Source organism: Lepidochelys kempii, chromosome 15, assembly GCF_965140265.1.
Source record: "Lepidochelys kempii isolate rLepKem1 chromosome 15, rLepKem1.hap2, whole genome shotgun sequence".
NCBI classification, from domain to species: domain Eukaryota; kingdom Metazoa; phylum Chordata; order Testudines; family Cheloniidae; genus Lepidochelys; species Lepidochelys kempii.
In genome coordinates this window covers 3,499,649-3,517,913 of record NC_133270.1, presented here as the reverse complement: position 1 = coordinate 3,517,913, position 18,265 = coordinate 3,499,649, and the positions used below count along the sequence as shown (strand labels likewise).

Below are 18,265 nucleotides of genomic sequence, written 5' to 3'. Positions count from 1 at the left end.
AACACAGCCACTTGCTTATAGGACGGTATACCTTTCTTAACAGCTTTCACTTCATCTGAGACCTTCTCAAAGCTATCCACACTGGATCTTTCAACAGGAAAGTCAGTGGATCCATTCACAACAGAAAATTTCTGGCTGTTAGGAACTGAAACTTTCTTGATTAAATCATTTTCACACCCTTCAGTTGCAGTAAACTGCTTGCAAAGACTCCATGAGGATTCCTTTCCGTAGGGCTTCTCTATGCAACAATTCACCCCTCCCAGAAATTCTGCTCTTACCCTCTTTACCTAGGGCTTGCTCTAGGGGAACACTTTCCTGAGCAACAACAGACTCTTTCTGGGTCTCCCTTACATCCAGAATCATTTCTGGCCCATCAGGAGGATTCCTACATAATCCCCTTTGAGGCAAACTTACAGACTTCCTAGATAAAAGGTTAGAAGCCTTCTCCTTCCCTTTGCCACACACAAGTTCAGGAATCTTTTCCTTCTTGCTACAGGTTTCCACACCCTCAGTAGGTAACACAATCACACACCTTCATGCTCTCCTTGTGCCCTGGCTAGGATCTCACCCTGATTAGACAGAGTTGCTCCACCCTTTCCAACAACACACTAGCAACAGGCAAAATACAAGCACCAGAATTGTCTGGTCTCTGGGATTTTACCTAGACCCTAACTGGATGTGACCTAGTTACAGGGCCATTCTCCCGAGCAGACAGAAACTTAGGACCCTTCCCTTCCTGGGCTTTAGCTGAGTCCAGAACCAGCTCTGAGACAACTGCACGACCCTCAACCATCACAGGCTGAAAGGCCCCTTCTGTCTGCTCCACAGACCAAGAAGACCCAGACACACTTTCTCCTTTACCAGACACACAGGTTGGGATCTCATTCCCTTTGTCCCAGCACACAAGGCTGGTCACAGACAACTGCTTGGAGATCAGGGTAGCTCCCTCCATAGGCAAGTCAATACCCCTGACAGACAGAGACCCATTTCCTTCACTGTCCCAATTCTCCACCCAGCTAACAGGTAAGGTCCAGGGACTCTCATCTTCCGCTCTCCTCGCCTTCCCACCCTGCTGACTGGACACAGCCATCAGATCACAAGGCTGCCTAGGCTCATCCAAACTTTCCTTACCAAGCACCTTGCCACTCCCCACAGATCCCCTGCCCTGCCTGTGTCTCCCCCCACTCTGCTGGGGTCTCAGCTCCCACTGTGCTCAGCGCTGCCCTGGCTGTCCCAGTGGGGCAGGCCACTGCTTTCCTCAATGCATCAGAGCCAGGGAGAGTCCCCACTCTTGTGTGCAAGGGGGCAGGGAGCATCTCTCTGTCCCACCCAGCCCCAGGGGTCTGGTTACAGGCAGGCAGGTATCCTGAGCCTAGCGGCTCCTCCCTGCTGCCAGCCAGGTCATCTGCATTTTCACTGACCATTTCCCTCTCCGCCGATTGGTTCCCTGGATTCAAATTCAAACCCTTGGCAGTTACAGGAACAGGGCCTGGATCCTGTCCCAAAGAGACACAGTCACCCCATAACAGGGTCTCGCAGCTGGTGTCCTGGGGCACCCCAACGACCAGCCAGCCCCACTCCTCCTGGGTCTGCACAGGGATCTGGACCATAGGGAAGGCGAGGGGCTTCGTCCCTGGGACCCTCACACAGCTCACACAGCCCCTCAGCATCTGAGGCTGCACCACCCAGGGTCTGACACCAGTTCTCTCTGTCCCAGGATCTTGCCACCCCAGGAATGTCTCCCCATTGACCATCACCTTCCGCTCCCACTGGGGGTCCGAGGGGCCTGGCCCCAGGAGACTCCACACAGACACATAGGTTGGGGTCAGGAGTGGGAGCGTGTCCACCTCCCCACCCATCTGGCTGATGGAGTCTGTGGCCTTGGGACCCAGCAAGGGAGCTAGACACCGGGGCTTTTCCGTAGGGTCCCCTTGGTTCAAATCGCCAGCCTGCTCAAAGGCAGTGAGGTGGGCATCCACACCCCCCCCCCTTAACTAGGGGCAGCAATTTAGTCTCGAGGTTCCCTGCGGAACTGGCCCCCCGGGGTCTATCCCCACTCACCCCGGGGAGGTCCCCTAGGCCTCTCCGCTCCCCCACCGCCAGTTCATGCTGCTGCTGCTTCTGCAGCTCTTTCTCGGGCTCTCGCTGTCTCCCACAGTCCTCTTGCTCCCTCGGACTCAGCTCCAATCCCGTCCGTCTCGATCCCCCGATGGGGAACCCGATCGTGAAGACCCCCGTCTGGACGGGGACAGGAGTCTTGGGGATGCCTGGCTCCCACTCCAGCTGCTCCCAGATCCTGCGATAGCCCCAGTTGGGGTCAGGAATCTGTTCCTTAGAGCGGTCATCCTCCTCCAGCTGCACGATTAACTCTGCTTTGGTGAACTTTCCAACGCTCAACCCTCTCTTTCTGCACAGGGTTACAATGTCCTTCTTAAGGAGACGGTGACAGGCCATCACTCCGCTCCTCCCAAGTTGTTGTGGACTCACAGGCCCGTGTGTTCTCAGCTCCCCACGGTTTCCAGGGAGAACCCCTAGTGTGCCAGCCCTTCTCGAGGTCACCACCTCTTTGCCAGGGTCGAGCTGCAGACTCCTCCGCCCCTTGGACTGCTCACTGCAATCCCCAGGGGAACCCTGTTACTGCAAAAGTCCTTCTCTCTCCCCGGGCCAAGCTGCAGGCTCCTCCGCCCCTGAGACTGCTCACTGCAGTCCCCAGGGGGACCCCATTACTGCACAGTCCTTCTCGCTGGTCACACACTCCCAGGGGTTAACCGCCCCCCGAAACCGCTCCTCTCTGAGCCTTCAGCAGGCCTGGTCCTCGGCAATCCCCCTTCGTGTTACTGCTCCCCAGTCACTTACTGCAGGAAGCGCCATCCACGGGGTGCAGTACATCCCACCGCTGCCACCAGTTGTCACGGAGTCCCCGGGCGATGCTCTGGAACTGCTCCCCATGAAGCCAGTCAGGACTCTGGGGCAGTCACCTTTCTGTGAGCAGCCTGTCTGCAGGACACACAGCTCACACAGCTTCCACCTTCCTGGGTCTGGCCTCGGAGCATTCAGCATCCTCTGCCCCTCCGTGTGCTTCCCCCCAGCGAGTCCGCTCAGGCGGGGCTCCTGGGGAAGCCAGAGGGTCCTGCACCCCAACTTCGCAGTCAGACGTGACTCTCAGCCAGCCAGTAAAACAGAAGGTTTATTAGATGACAGGAACATGGTCTAAAACAGAGCTTGCAGGTGCAGAGAACGGGACCCCTCAGCTGGGTCCATTTTGGGGGGCCGTGAGCCAGACAACCACGTCTGCACTTCACTCCATGTCCCAGCCAGCCCCAAACTGAAACTCCCTCCAGCCCCTCCTCCTCTGGGCTTTGTTCCTTTCCCGGGCCAGGTGGTCACCTGATTCCTTTGTTCTCCAACCCTTTAGCTCTCACCTCGCAGGGGGGAAGGGCCCAGGCCATCAGTGGCCAGGAAACAGGGTGTCGGCCATTCTCTGTGTCCAGACCCCTGCACACACCTGCCCTCTAGGGCTCTGCAATGATCATACACCCTTACCCCACCACCTAGATACTTAAGAACTGCATAGGGGAAACTGAGGCACCCCCACACTATTCGGAGGAAACATTAAGAACAGGCCCACTTCGTCACAACCACCTTCCGGGTTAAGCAGTTCCAAAGGTTAATTCCCCTCACTGTCAAAAAGTTGCATCTTAGTTCCAATTTGAAGTTTTCTAACTACAACTTCCAGCCAGTGGATCTCGTTCTGCCTTTGCTTGCTAGAATAAAGAGCCCCCTAAAATCTGATATCTGCTCCCCACGTAGGTAGCTACTGACAGAGCCATCCCTTGGGTACGGAGAATTGGAGCAACCACTCTGGGCCCCCCGCTTTGGGGGGTCCTGCAGGCTGGACCAATTGGCTGGCATGATCGGTCCCGGAAGTGACAGATTCGTCACTTTCTCCCCGCCCCGTCCCCCTTAGGGACGACTCTGCCTACTGACCACAACCAATTTTAATAATAATCTCTTCAGTAATAAACTACATTGCTCAAGCTCCTTAAGTCTCTCGCCATACGGCAGGATTTCCAGACTTCGGATCATTCTAGTGCCTCATCTCTCAACCCAACATCTTTGGGCAAGTGCGGGTACCAGCACTGGACACAGTACCCCGCAATGGCCTCACCAATGCTGCATACGAGGGAAACCCACCGATCACTCCTCCTGACGCGACAGCGAGCTAGCTACAGAGACAGAGATAAGTAGCTTTGTGCCCAAGTGCATTTCGTACCATGGGCATATTTTTTATCTATTACTATTTATTTTTGTAGCTTCCACACTGTGCTAGGCAATTTACAGGCAAACAGGAAGGTGAGGCCCCTGCTCCCACGAGCGTACAATCGAATGCACAGCAGAGGCCGCAGCTCCACCACTGAGAAGAGGCCGCAGTACGCGACGCTTGGGGAAAGGCCTGTACATAACCCTACTCTGCCTCTCACTGGGGCAGGCACACAAGGCTGCGCGGCACTTGTTCATTACGCGTTGCTATGATACCTAAGCGGGAGGCCCCCAGTAACTCATGGCACCAGCAACGGCATGGCGCAGGCAGCTGGTGGGTGTGACGGAGCAGGGTGAAGCACTCCTGAAGTCCAGCTGTCTTTTTTCGGGGAGGTGGGGAGGACAGACACGCCCAGCGCCAAGAGGAGCAGCACGGAGGAGCCATTAAGAATGGAACAATGCCTTTAATGAGAGAAGTGGCATTAGGGAAGCTTGTCGCATGTATTTATAGCTGCGGTAACCCCAGTGGATTGGCATTTGCACTGAGCGACCCCATTCAGCAGACCCTACCGGGCATGGGGAGGTGAAATGCTATGGAGTCAGCGAGCACAGTGGAATAGCCTAGCAAGCTGTGGAGAATATCTGGCTAGGTACTGACCTGCTCCCATCCCTGCAGAATCCAAGTACCTCAGAACAGCGCGCAGCCATCCCACGCAGCAGGGCCCTGCTCTTATCCCCACTATGCAGCTGGGACCAACAGCCAGAGAGACTGGGCCAAGGGCGCACACAGAGTCTTGAGTCCAGGTCTCCTGGGTCTCAAGCCAGTGCCTACTCCTCACCTTCCCACTACCCTCTAATTAATAAAGCCGGAGAGAGGAGCATTCTTCTAGAGCCTGGGTGTGGCGGAAACACGCAATGGGCCAGCTACAGCCTCTGGGTCAGTGATTTGGATGCATCCAGTGGATTTCAGCCCATATCAGGACAAGGGACAGTCCAGACCCCCCACATGTGGCAGATCCCATTTCCTACAGTCACCTGTGGTACCTTCTCCTGCTTCACAAGATGGTAGAGACAGGACAAAGAGTAGAGGCGGCTACTGCTCCTACTGACCACACTGCCCCGGAGCAACACCAGGGAGGAACAAGATCTTAGGGCAAGGGCCAGATTCTGCTCGGAGTTACAGCAGCGTAAACACCACTGAAGTCAGTGGAGTTGCTCTGGAATTACATCAGTGTAACAGAATTTAGCCCCAGGAAAAGTTCTGACTATGGCATGAAAAGAGGGTTTGAGATGCTGTCGAGAAAACGCCCAATGGGGCCAGCTTTGCGCGGTGAGAGGGAGCCAAAACGCCTCCGCACAGCACCAGCTGCCCTTCCAGGAAGGAGCTGATGGACTGTGTGAATCTAGCTCCAGCATTCGACTCCCCAAAGGGGGCTGGGCCAAGGAGGGATCACAGCCGAGCCCCTGTCAGCTTACAGAGGTGCCCGATGTGCACATGCAGCACCCTCTGAAAGGGGGGGCGCTCAGAGAAATACAGCTCCCATATCGCAGTCTGCACAGTAATGCAGGGCCGAAGCTGCAGAAAGAGAGCTGGTGAGAAAGGCGATTGTACTTGGAGGAACATGGGAAGCTGTGCTTTGAGCCCTCACAGCCCCTGCAATGCTCAGGACCTCCCCACAGAGGGATCTTTGCAGCAGGGTACAGGTGGGTCACGGCCCAGCAACCTTGATTTTCAAATAACGGCAAGTACCAGAAATGCCCCATTATGTTAGTATGAGATCGCCCTCTAGAGGTGGCGCGGTTACCTTGCGTGTGCAACATTTGAGCAAAGTAACAGTGAGCAAGGCACTCACATAGCTGCTCCTTTACGCTGACGTGTGATGCAGGGTGGCAGCAAAACGGTTTGATCTGAGTATCTGGGGCAGGGGTGGAAGCCAGAAGAGAGCCCGAAGAGCATCATCGCTCCAGTACCCTGCCTACAGCTTTGAGTTATGGCTATCCAGAGGGCTCAGCTAAGAGTGGCTGCGAGTCCCGGCACTTCAACCGTCCTGACTCCTTGACATTGACATCCTCCTCCAAATGCACAATATTGCATTAACATGTTGGTTTGCCCCGCAGCAATGGAGATCTCCTGGCATATTTAAGGCTGACGATGCAGCGTGCGGGGAGCAGGACTGGAGCGGGTGAACACCTTAGCCTCAGGGGCACAGGAGCAGCTACTCATTTAGTAACAAAAAGGCACAGAGTCAGCAGCCAGACGGGGCCCTGGATTCCAGGGTTCTACCCTGCTGCCCATCACCGAAGTATCTGAGCACCTCCAGGAAGAGAAGTCCTACTGACCTATAACTTGTTGCCATGTGTGTGTCTTCCACGGGGTCCCCGAGGGACTCTGACTCTACAGCCCTTTCATAGAATCATAGAATATCAGAGTTGGAAGGGACCTCAGGAGGTCATCTAGTCCAACCCCCTGCTCAAAGCAGGAACAATCCCCAATTTTTGCCCCAGATCCCAAATGGCCCCCTCAAGGATTGAACTCACAACCCTGGGTTTAGCAGGCCAATGCTCAAACCACTGAGCTTTCCACCTGTTCAGCCCCTTTCCAGGCTCTTTCCCATATGGCACTGTGCAACTTCAGCTTGTGCTTGAGGCTCTCACATGCTGGGTTCATCAGCCGAGCTCCTCTCCTGCTTCGGCCTCCCGGATGCTCAGGAAAGCGAGCATTCCCCCTGAAACGTTCTGCAGGCTCTGGGGGTTTACAGGGTCTCTCTGCCTGCAGCCTTGCTCGGGCCTTGCTGGGGCTGCCTCCGCTCAGAAGGCTTCTGCCCATCCGGCCGGTCTCTCTTGCGTGTGTGGGATCTCTGGTGTTTGAGAAGGTGTGCGCACTGGTGGAAGCTTTTCTCGCAGGCAGGACAGCAGTAAGGTCCCTCCCCGGTGTGGAGTCGCTGGTGTTTAAGAAGGGCTGAGTTCCGGCTGAAGCCCTTACCACACTCAGAGCATCTATGGGGCCTCTCCCCGCTGTGGGCCCTCTGGTGGCTTGCATACTGCTGCTTGCAGCGGAAGGTCCTCTGACACGTGGGGCATCGGTAGGGGTTCTCTCCCACATGGACCCTCTGGTGCCACGTGAATTCCTGTTTGTAGCGGAAGCTCTTCTCACAGCCCTGGCACCTGTAGCTCCTCTCCCCGGTGTGGCTCCGTTGGTGCCACGTGAGCTCTTGCTGGTAGCGAAAGTGCTTATCGCAGGTGGGGCATTTATACGGCCTGTCGCCCACGTGGGCTCTCTGGTGCCATGTGAATTCCTGCTTGTAGCGGAAGCTCTTCTCGCACTCTCTGCACTTGTATGGCCTCTCTGCTGCGTGGGCCCGCTGGTGCCAGACCAGCTCCTGCTTGGAGCGGAAACTTTTCTCACACCCGCTGCATTTATAGAGCCTGTCGCCTAGGTGGGCTCTCTGGTGCCACGTGTATTCCTGCCTGTAGCAGAAGCTCTTCTCGCACTTGGGGCATCTGTACAGTCGTTCTCCCGGGGGGAGTCTCTGGGGCACAGGCTGGGCTGGGCTTGGCTCACGGCGAGCGCACAGAGAGGGGTTCTCTCCCGGGGGGAGTCTCTGGGGCACAGGCTGGGCTGGGCTTGGCTCACGGCGAGCGCACAGACAGGGGTTCTCTCCCGGGGGGAGTCTCTGGGGCACAGGCTGGGCTGGGCTTGGCTCACGGCGAGCGCACAGACAGGGGTTCTCTCCCGGGGGGAGTCTCTGGGGCACAGGCTGGGCTGGGCTTGGCTCACGGCGAGCGCACAGACAGGGGTTCTCTCCCGGGGGGAGTCTGTGGGGCACAGGCTGGGCTGGGCTTGGCTCACGGCAAGCGCACAGACAGGGGTTCTCTCCTGGGGGGATTCTCTGACGTACACTAAGATAAGAGCTCTCCCCACGGCTCCCCTTGCACTTGGGGCACATGGAGGTCTCTGCTCCCATGGGCGTCCCGCCGTGACCACCAGCAGCTGGCAGCGGAGTGAACCATTTCTCACACTGGATGCGTTTACACAGAGTCTCAGCAGGAGTGAATGGCTGGGGAGCAAGGACATCCAAGGGCCAGACCCTGCCCTCAAGCACACGCGGGAGTCCCACAGGGAGTTCAAAGGGAGCCACCTGCTTACATCCCAGGGAGCAGCATTGCCAGGTGGCTGCAGTGAGCCTGCTTTGCCAAGGAGTGGGTGGCTCCACTCCACTTCCAGGAGAGTTTCCCTGATGATCTTCTGAGTTGGACTGAGCCTGACAGACTAATTCCCTGTCCGAGCTCTGGAGGCCACCTTCTGTGGGTCCCCCTGCTAACAGCCTGGGCACTTCCAATCCCCTGAGAGTCTTCTGCAGATGAGTCTCCTTCTTCCCCCTGATCTCAGCATCTGCTGCAATGGAGAGAGAATCCAGATGTTATTTATCGCATGGGCTGGAGAGAATGGAAAGCTCCTGTGAATATGCTCAGCCTATAGTTCAGTTAACATAATTATAGAGCAGCAGTCAATGACATCATGGGTTTATTTAGGGCTGTCAATTAATCACTCCCACAATTAACTCAAAAAATTAATCACAATTAATCGCCATTTTAATCGCACTGTTCAAGAATAGAATACCAATTGAAATGTATTAAATATTTTGGATGTTTTTCTACATTTTCAAATATATTCATTTCAATTACCACACAGAATACAAAGTGTACACTGCTCACTTTATATTTTTCAATTCACCTCATACAGGTACTATAGTGCAATCTCTTTATTGTGAAAGTGCAACTTACAAATGTAGATGTTACATAACTGCACTCAAAAATAAAACAATGCAAGACTTTAGAGTCTACAAGTCCTACAAGTCCTCTGGAATGGTGGTTGAATCATGAAGGGTCATATGAATCTTTAGTGCATCTGGCACGTAAATATCTTGCGACACTGGCTACAACAGTGCCATGCAAACATCTGTTCTCACTTTCTGGTGACATTGTGAACAAGAAGCGGGCAGCATTCTCTCCTGCAAATGTAAATGAACTTGTTTGTCTGAGCGATTGTCTGAACAAGAAGTAGGACTGAGTGGACTTGTAAGCTGTAAAGTTTTATATTGTTTTATTTTTGAATGAATTTTTTGTACATAATTCTAAATTTGTAAGTTTAACTTTCACAATAAAGAGATTGCACTACAGTACCTGTATTAGGTGAATTGAAAAATACGATTTCTTTTGGTTTTTACAGTACAAATATTTGTAATAAAAAATAAATATAAAGCGAGCACTATACGCATTGTATTCTGTGTTATAATTGAAATCAATATAATTAAAAATGTAGAAAACATCCAAAATATTTAAATAAATGGTATTTTCTTATTGTTTTACAGTGTGATTAATCACAATTAATTTTTTTTAATCGCGCTATTTATCCTGATTAATTTTTTTTTAATCACTTGACAGCCCTAGTTTATTTCAATGACATTAACATTTTATTTCTATAGCATTCCCATGAGGTTGGACTTTCAGCCTTGCACCAGCTGGAAAACTCCGCCCAGATTTATGTAGAAATTAGGAGTGAAATCCTGGTTCCATTAAAGTCAATTTTGCCATTGACTTCAGTGGGGTCAGAATCTCACCCCAGAACTACATCCTACTTGGCAATTAGGGGGGAGGGATAGCTCAGTGGTTTGAGCATTGGCCGGCTAAACCCAGGGTTGTGAGTTCAATCCTTGAGGGGGCCATTTAGGGATCTGGGGCAAAAATTGGGGATTGGTCCTGCTTCAAGCAGGGGGTTAGACTAGATAACCTCCTGAGGTCCCTTCCAACCCTAACCTTCTATGATTCTATGATCTGCATGCAGAGGGCCCAAATCAGATCTACCGGACGTGGGTCAACTTCATTAACATTAATGCAGCTCCAGCTGCTTACACAAGGTCTGCCTTTGCCCTTCTTGGGTCAATATGTCTCACAAATGTTTCTGAAATTGCTCACTAAGCTTTAAGGGTGAAGTCCTGGCCCTTTGGAAGTCAATAGGAGCTTTGCTAATGACTGCAGAAAGGCCAGAATTTCATCCTAGATATCATTACTGACCTGTTAATTGGATTCCTCTGATGTTATCTCATAGCTAACCAGACAGTTAATATAGTGTAACAAAGTGGAGAGAGACAGATAGAGGTTTGTAAAAAGGTTTCCATTTGCTTCCAGTGAATAAATAGGATCAGCATTACCGACAGGCATTGATTGACAGCCTCTGTCCTCTGCTAGGAAGGGGAGGAGCTCTCAAACTGTACCAATTTGGCAATTCGGTCAGTTCTAGATCAGTTTGGGAAAGGAGTGGCTGTTCTCTGTGACCTTCTTTTGTTCCAAGCAAGAACATGCCCTCTCCACTCCACTTCAAATTCCACGTTAGCAGCCTCTGCTTTGCTCCACTTTGCTCTCCAGAGCCATTCACCCACTAGCAAGGGAAAATTAAGAGCTCCGTTGCTATTTCCAATGGGAGTGGAAATATATCGATGGGGATACACAGCTGACACCTGCCAAAATGATGCGCCAGTAACAAGGGTTACTGCGTTTGTTACTGGGAGCAAAGAGGTAATTGCCAGCATGCAGGAAGGGGCGGCTGGGTTCCGCACACTCATTGTTTCTGAACAGTTTGTCAATCATTACTCACAGATAAAGTTAAAAGCTTTTCCATTCCCAGAGTCCTTGTGACCCTTGACACATGGCTCTTCCCCACATTCAAGCAGCCGGATAATGTCGGGTTTAGCGGCAGCATGTCCTGGTGATGAGAGAAGAGAATTATCTATTGATCCTAGGTACTTAGCTGGCCCCTCACAATCATTAATGTGTTTATCCTCACAAGCCCCTGTGCAGCAGGGCAAGGCAGTTATCCCCATTTTACAGATGGGGAACTGAGGCCCAGAGAACCATGTGACTTGCCCAGACAGTCTGTGGTGGAGCAGGAAACTGAACTCAAGACTCTCAAGTTCTAAACAAGCACTCTAACCACTGGACCATCCATCCCACCTAATGTGTAGCTCAGCAATTACTCACTGTTCTGTCACCATTTTCAAATGACACTCCTGATTTAATCCCAGCCCAGTGTATGAATTACATGGGAAGAGAGTGAAGATCCAGAGGCAAAAAAGCCTTATGGATTGAAATGAGCTGAACAGCTCACGGGAGACTCAGGTACCTACACTTACTGTACAGGATGAATGATATTTGGTGTGTCCCATGGCCTCAGCCACCGGCCCACTTACATCCGAACTTCTCCCTAGACACAGGAAATGTCTCCATTCCACTCCCACAAATGGTACCACACAGCATGCAGGGAGCGCTCTCTTGTACACCGTGTGCAGTGGTTATAGGCTTCCTGATCCTTCACCATCACCAGAGAGGACCAGGATGTGTTACAGGGGGAATTTAATAAATGGAAGGACTTCCCAGTCAGCAAGTTCTCTGGCTGGTGCTTAAGGCAGGGCTCTTTGTTTCATGTAATCACACTACAGAGGATGACTTGAAGCTCTCCTATTTGGGGGCTGCAGCTTCCAATGAACGAGTGACCACTAATTGTTACCCAGGGAGTTCAAAGCCTCGTAGTTGTCCCTCATCACGTCCCTGTACAGCTCCTTCTGCCATTCTGCTAGCTCCTCCCACTCCTCCGCGGAGAAATAGACAGCGACATCGTCAAACGTGACTGGGGCCTGAAACAGCAAATAAACCGTGATCGGCAGCCTCTGCTTCAGTCACACCCTGAGAGCAGCAGCTCTGGGTCCTGGCAGGGCAGGGAGAGCATTTCCTGCGTGTGTAACACATGCTGACCACACACGTCGCTGCTGGTGTACCCAGGATGGGAATCCCCCGGGGCAGCTCACACCTGTCACCGGAGCGCTCTCCTGGAAACAGTGTGCCGTGGATGCAGGGATGGGGAGCAGAAGCCTGGCCTTTGTCTCGGTGGCGATTTCCTGCTGAAGCAGCACCTGGGGCCTCCCTGCCTAGCTGCAGTAGCCACATGTTTGCATTTGAGACGTCAGCTGTTTATTAGACCCCGCTGACTAGCAAATCCAACCTGTAACTCACACCAGGGTTTACATCACTCCTGGTCTTGTCCCAGAGACTCCCATGGCAAATGCAAGCTGCATACGGCTGGGTTTGTCCCATCATCATTTGTCAGGGCCAAGCTGGAACATTTCACTGTGACTCGGGGGATAAGATCTGGCTAGGAAACACCCATGAACACCTCCTCGCAGCCACCAGGCGGAGCTGTTCACACGACAGATGCTGCGATTCATTAATGCGGGTGTAGGACATTTCTGATACATGGGGGCTGCATTATAATTCAGTCTTCAGTGCATTTTCTGTCATTTGCAAAACACCCTCCTGTATTTGGGGGGGGAGGGAGAGGAAGGGGGAGCATTTTAGACAGCACTGAATAATGCCTTGAATGAGCTGGGGTGGGATGGGGAAGACTGGGGTGGGGATCAGAGGCCACCTACTGAAGGAACATTGGCACAGGGGCCTTTGCTACACAGGGAACATAAGAAGAGGCACAGTAATAATAACCAACAAGACCTTGCTCCTGTACAGCACTTTTCGAAAGGAGATCTCCAAGCGCTTCACAACCGTTAGTGTATTACCCTGACAAGCCAGCCCCGCCCCCTTACCCCGCTGGCGGGGCGGGGGATGAGGCCATTGTACAGATGGCAACTGAGGCCCACAGAGGCACTGACTCGGCCCAAGGTCACCCGGAAAGTCTGTGGCAGGTCAGGAAATTACCCCCTGGGCTAGCGGCAGCAGCCCCCAGAGCCAGTGCGATACCCACAGCCCAGGCCCCCCTGGAGGCCCGACGGCAAAGCCCTACCTGAGCGGGGCGCGCCCCTGCCATCCCCGGCAGCCAGAGCCTCCTCTCCTTGGGCAGCGGCAGGTTCGGTCTCTCGGCTGCAGCTCGGCAGTGGAGGCGGAATCGCAGCTTCCCCGCTGACCGGGCCCCACGCCGCGGAGCCCGACCCGGCCGCCGCGCACTCGCCGGGCAGGAGGGAAGAGCCGAGCCCGCTGCAAACGCACAAAGGCAGCAGCTTCCCCGGGGCTCGGGTTCGTAGCCAGCGAGACGCGTTTCCCGAGGCGGGAGCTCAGCCGCTGCGCGTCTCCCCGGGACCCCGCCTGCCCCTCCGAGCCGCGCCGGGGCCCCTCCGCCGGCAGCCGAGCGCGGCCCGAGCCCGCGAACGCCGCGTCTTAGCGCCGCTCCCAGCGCTGCGCAGAGCCGCTGCCCGGCCCTCTCCAGCCAGCCCCTGCGCGCCGGCGGCCCGGGAGCGGCCCCCAGCCGGGGAAGGGGTCTCTCCAGCCGGCTGCAGCCTCTGGGGCACGGATCGCAGCCTGGGGCCAGGAGACAAACCTGCCGCCGCCTCCGTGCCCTCGAGGGCGGCCCGGCCTGAGCCCCCCACGCTGGGATGCGCCTCCCCTGAGCTGGCTCCGGTTCCGGGGGGCCCAGCCGCAGCGGGAAGCTGGGCCGGGGGCAGCTGCTGGCTGGGTGTATTGGAATCGAATCTGGCCTGGGGGCAAGTCAGGGACAGTCCAGTGGCTCCGGGGAGCAAGGGGGCTTTGCTCACGGGGTGCACAGGGGTTTGGGCAGCGGTGGGGAGGGGGCTGGGAAGCTTTGGTCTGGGTACCGGAGAGCTGCTAGCTGAGAAGAGGGCTGGGGGCACATGTCTAGTGGAGCTTGCGGGGAGGGGGGGGGGGCTCGCTCATTCCACCTAGCACAGCTCTGCTTAGGGGCTTTCTCAGTGCTTGAAGAGGTTGGTGGGGGAAGGGTGGTTCCCAAGGGGTTGGAAACCTGGCAATAAGTAAATAAACAAACACCCAAATTCTGAACTGGGTCACTGAGGGCAGAACTGTCAGCTCCCTCCCAGTAGAGCTGCCCTGCACAGATTATGAGAGATCTCCTGCTTTCTTCAGACCACTTTAAGCACTGGACCTTCCAGCCCTTCTGATGCCCAGGAGTTGATGCTGAGCTCAGAGCCCCCTGGAGCCCCCGCCTTCCTCGCTCAGGGTGCTCTGGCTAGTGAGCGGTAGGGGGCATTCCAACCCCAGCAGCTCAGCTGGCCTCGCATGGGTCTCTGGGACAAGTGGCACTTGGAAGGGCAGCCCATGGCCTAGTGATGCTGGCGAGGGAGAGGAGCAGAGTTTAATGCAGCAGGGCAGCACTGGGCCACCATCCAAACAAGACATCCAGCTGTAGAGAGTGTAAGAGTCTCCAACCAGCAATCTAGGGAGAGCAAGCTTCTGTGAGATGCTGAATAAAGTCCCACTGGGCTCAGGAATTCTCCCCTCTGAATAGGGAATTTTGTCAGCTGAACCATAAACACCTACTGTCTTCCTATACCTCAGTTTGTCACTGTCTGTAGCATCTTGACTGGAGGATCATAAAATGGTCCTTCCAATCCAAATCAGGTCTAAGCCACCTGGAGTACAAGGAGACTGGATTGGGGGTGTCAGTCACTTAATAATAATACCCACTTGTTTCATAGCACTGTTCATCAGTGGATCCCCAAGTGCTTTATAATGGAGGTCAGTGCCATTATTCCCTTTTGTTAGATGGGGAAACTGAGGCACAGGCACATGCTGCTTGGGATAGAAATTGGGCAAACATTATTTTAAATGTCATTTGAGCTTCTGGGTTCATATTCCTGCCGGGATCTGACCTGTTCTTGTGACACACACGTTGAACATATGTTGTGTGCCAGTTTAAATATTCACTTAGGGCCTGTCTACACTAAGGAATTTACAAAGTGGTCTGTCGTAGGTTCAGCTAAAGCAGGATTAGCACCGGAGGGGGCCTTGGTGGAGCTGAGGCTCCATTTTTACCACTTTCTTAGTTAAACCTGCTGCAAACAAGTCCAGTCACCTGGGAGGCAAGAATAGGGCTGGCGAGGCGAGCCATGATGACCCCCACTCTGCCCCACTGCGAACACTCGGCTGGCATTAGCACCAGAGGGGGTTATTTACTTCCCCCTTGTGGACAAATCTCTTGGTGCAAATGGTAGGGTGTAGGTGTGTGAGATTTAGGACAGTTAGTGCTTTATCAATTAGAGGAGAAATGGATACACCAGTGTGAAACCAGTGTGAAAACAGTCCCAGCAAGAGGCATGGATTCCTCCATGGCTATTGAGCTACAGCTGAGGAACAAGCCCTCCATCTGCCTCATTCAGAGGAGAATCGCAGAAGGCGATGCTGGAGCGGGCTCTGCTCAGATAGGGTTTTGCCTCTGAATTTCTTAGGCTTTTGCCTGTGGGTAGACTGAATAGCCTGGCCTGTTTATCAGGAGCTATACAGCAATAGTCTTTCACATGTACAAATCCCACCTTGCCTCAAATCAATGTTGCCAATGCTCGTGATTTGATCGTCAGCCTCAAGATAGTTGGTGTTTTCCACAAAGCCCCAGCTCTTGGAGTCAGGTCATCATGTGAGACTCTCAGCTAGCATTTTAAGTTTCTAGCCTTTGTGGTTGCAGAGAACAGGCTGAAAACGTGACCCCAGTGTCCTCTAAAGATTCAGAAACAAGATGAATAAAATTGTACAGCACCTGGCACAATGGGGTATGGGTTAATAACTGGGACTCCTAGACCCTATGATAATTAATTAAATGATAAAAGGGAACCAAAATTAATTTTTTAAAAAAAATTCAGGATCTGTAAGCTGGTCTCAGCATCTTGGGGGGGTCTGTCTCATGATTTCTGACCCCTGGGTGTTGGCAACACAGTTACAAATAACAGTTTAACTTCGCCAGACTTCTCCAGGGAACGTAACATATTCTCAGCCCAGAGCCCGCCTTCATTAACCTGTAAGACACCAGCTCATCCCCAAGGGACACACTGACCCCTGTTGTAATTCCCTGATCTCAGCAGTGTCACCCTGGGAATAATGTGCTCCTAGGTCACTGGCAGAGCACGCTGTGATGGGCAAGAGGGAGGGTTTCTCGCCCCTTGGAGGTGGGACCAATTGGGATGACAACAGCCCTTCTCCCTCACAGGGATGTTCCACTCCTCTGCTAGTCTGTGCTCCCCTCCTGCCTCACTCCCCAGTCTTGCTTCCCCACCCATATTGCCTTCAGACTGGGAACCAGCAGGGGCAGGGGAGCCCAGCAGGGGCAGGGGAGCCCAGCCTGGGCATAGCAAACAAGCAACATCAGCCAGAAGGAGGCAGGTCTGGAGGACAGGGACCATCAGACCACCTGGATGACAGGGAGCTGGTCCTGGGAGATGAGAGGGGTCCTATGATGCTGCAGGTGGGGGAATCAGGAGTAGAGAGAGAGGCAGGGTCCTACTGATGAGGAGCAGGAGGGGGAAGGAATGGGTCCTTTCTGGGGCCTTTAAGCAAAGCTTTCCTCTCTCACAAAAATACTGTTCAAGGTCCATTCCTCTCTGCAATGGTGCATCGGAGTGTCCATCTGTGTTGGCCCATAATGTGCCCCCCCCCCCCAGCTTACATGGAACAAAGACATTGTGTTCCTGCCTGCAGACGCTGCCTGGGAGCTGAGCATCAGGTGGGCTCTTTATGGGTCCTACATGATCCCGGGTAATGCACTTGGGACTTACTTAACAATTCTACTGATGATGATTGAACAGCAGTAGAAAGCAGCTCTCTCTCAGAGCTGTGTCATGGTGGTAGTAAACATATACTCTTGTATTAAGGCCTGGATCACGGCACGAATGGGTGTACATATAGGAACTGACCTAGACTGTAAGCCCCTTGGGGCAGGGACTGATCTCTTTGCTCTGTGTTTGTACAGCACCTTGCATAGTGAAGTCCTGCTCAATGGCTGGGACTCCACACCTTTCGGACAATATTCAAACCACTTAGACATCGGGGAGGGGACTGATGTCACCTTGGTGGGAAATCTCCAGGGACATCCCAAATTACGTTTGCTTTGTGGTGGCAGGAGTGAGCTGTCAGGATGGGATTTCCACAGGGGATGCACCAGCTGGACTGGGTGTGGGCTACATACGCAGGAAACACTCTTGCTGCCCTGCTGGGATCCAGAGCTGCCCGCTGTCAGGGTGAGACTGAAGAGACGTTGCTGATCATGGTTTATTTGTCATTTCAGGCACCGGTCATGTACAATTACATCGCCATTTATTTCTCCACAGAGGAGTGGGAGGAGCTAATGGAATGGCAGAAGGAGCTGTACAAGGACGTGAAGAAGAACAACCACGAGGCTTTGCTCTCGCTGGGTAATGACTATTGTTTTCTCGTTTATTAAGCGCTGTAGGCATTTTAATTTTAAATTTGCTTTAACTTAGGATTGTGCTTATGTTTTCTGATGGTTTTGCATGTACAGTTCCCAGAACATTTGGGAAAGAATGCCAGCTCCACTCCCCCTGCCCCAGACTGCATTAGTGAAAACCGGGCTTTGCTTCTTCCTGATGGAGAAAGAGGCCTGCAAATAACCTGAGGTGTTTTTTCTTTACTTCTTTTTTGTTTTGAAGTGGCAGGCTGATTGTCATTATTCCCCCTCAACCCCAAGTACCCCCTTGTGGGTGGGCGTAGTAACACAAGGATTGCCACCTCAGTTTTCCCTCTCAGGCCCCTTAAGGACTCACCACAGCATCTCCTGGGTTTGGGCTACATACCCCTACATACATTACCCCTGCCCAGGGCTGGTTTATTATGCTGACAGTGCAAACAATCCTCAAAAGGCCCAAGACACAGACCATTTATCTCACACACAGGGCATATAGTTCATAAAAGTTCTGAAACGCAGTCAAATGACACACCTCAGCTTTCCTTTGGAGACCACTTGTTCCATTAAACAGCCACCCTAGCCCTCCTGGCTGGAGTCCTTCCCAAGTTTCTTCCTGGTTCCCAAGCCTCTGGCTGGAAAAGGTCAGCAACCTAATCCTTTGGCTGGTCTCCTAGCCCTTTTCCCTGGGACTTCCTCCAGAGACCTCCTGCCTGATCACCATAGTCTTCCTCTCATTTATTAGTCCCAGATGTCACCTCCCCTCTTAATGAGGTCACCTTG

At 53.2% G+C, this 18,265-nt stretch overlaps 1 protein-coding gene across 2 annotated transcripts; it reads right to left on the bottom strand.

Annotated features, from left to right (window-relative positions):
* Positions 1 to 4,245: 4,245 nt before the first annotated feature.
* Positions 4,246 to 13,709, bottom strand: LOC140898801 (uncharacterized). Of its 2 annotated transcripts, none has more exons than XM_073313238.1 (4): positions 13,109 to 13,709; positions 11,825 to 11,951; positions 10,916 to 11,023; positions 4,246 to 8,653 (listed from the first exon to the last, which is right to left on the bottom strand). In XM_073313238.1, the coding sequence occupies exons 1-4, from the start codon at positions 13,130 to 13,132 to the stop codon at positions 7,014 to 7,016; spliced, it is 1,899 nt and encodes a 632-aa protein (XP_073169339.1). In that variant the 5' UTR covers positions 13,133 to 13,709; the 3' UTR covers positions 4,246 to 7,013. The 2 variants fall into 2 exon arrangements, with proteins under 2 accessions (XP_073169339.1, XP_073169338.1); XM_073313237.1 differs by having other exon boundaries at positions 4,246 to 8,656; positions 13,109 to 13,707.
* Between the last annotated feature and the right edge of the window lie 4,556 nt (positions 13,710 to 18,265).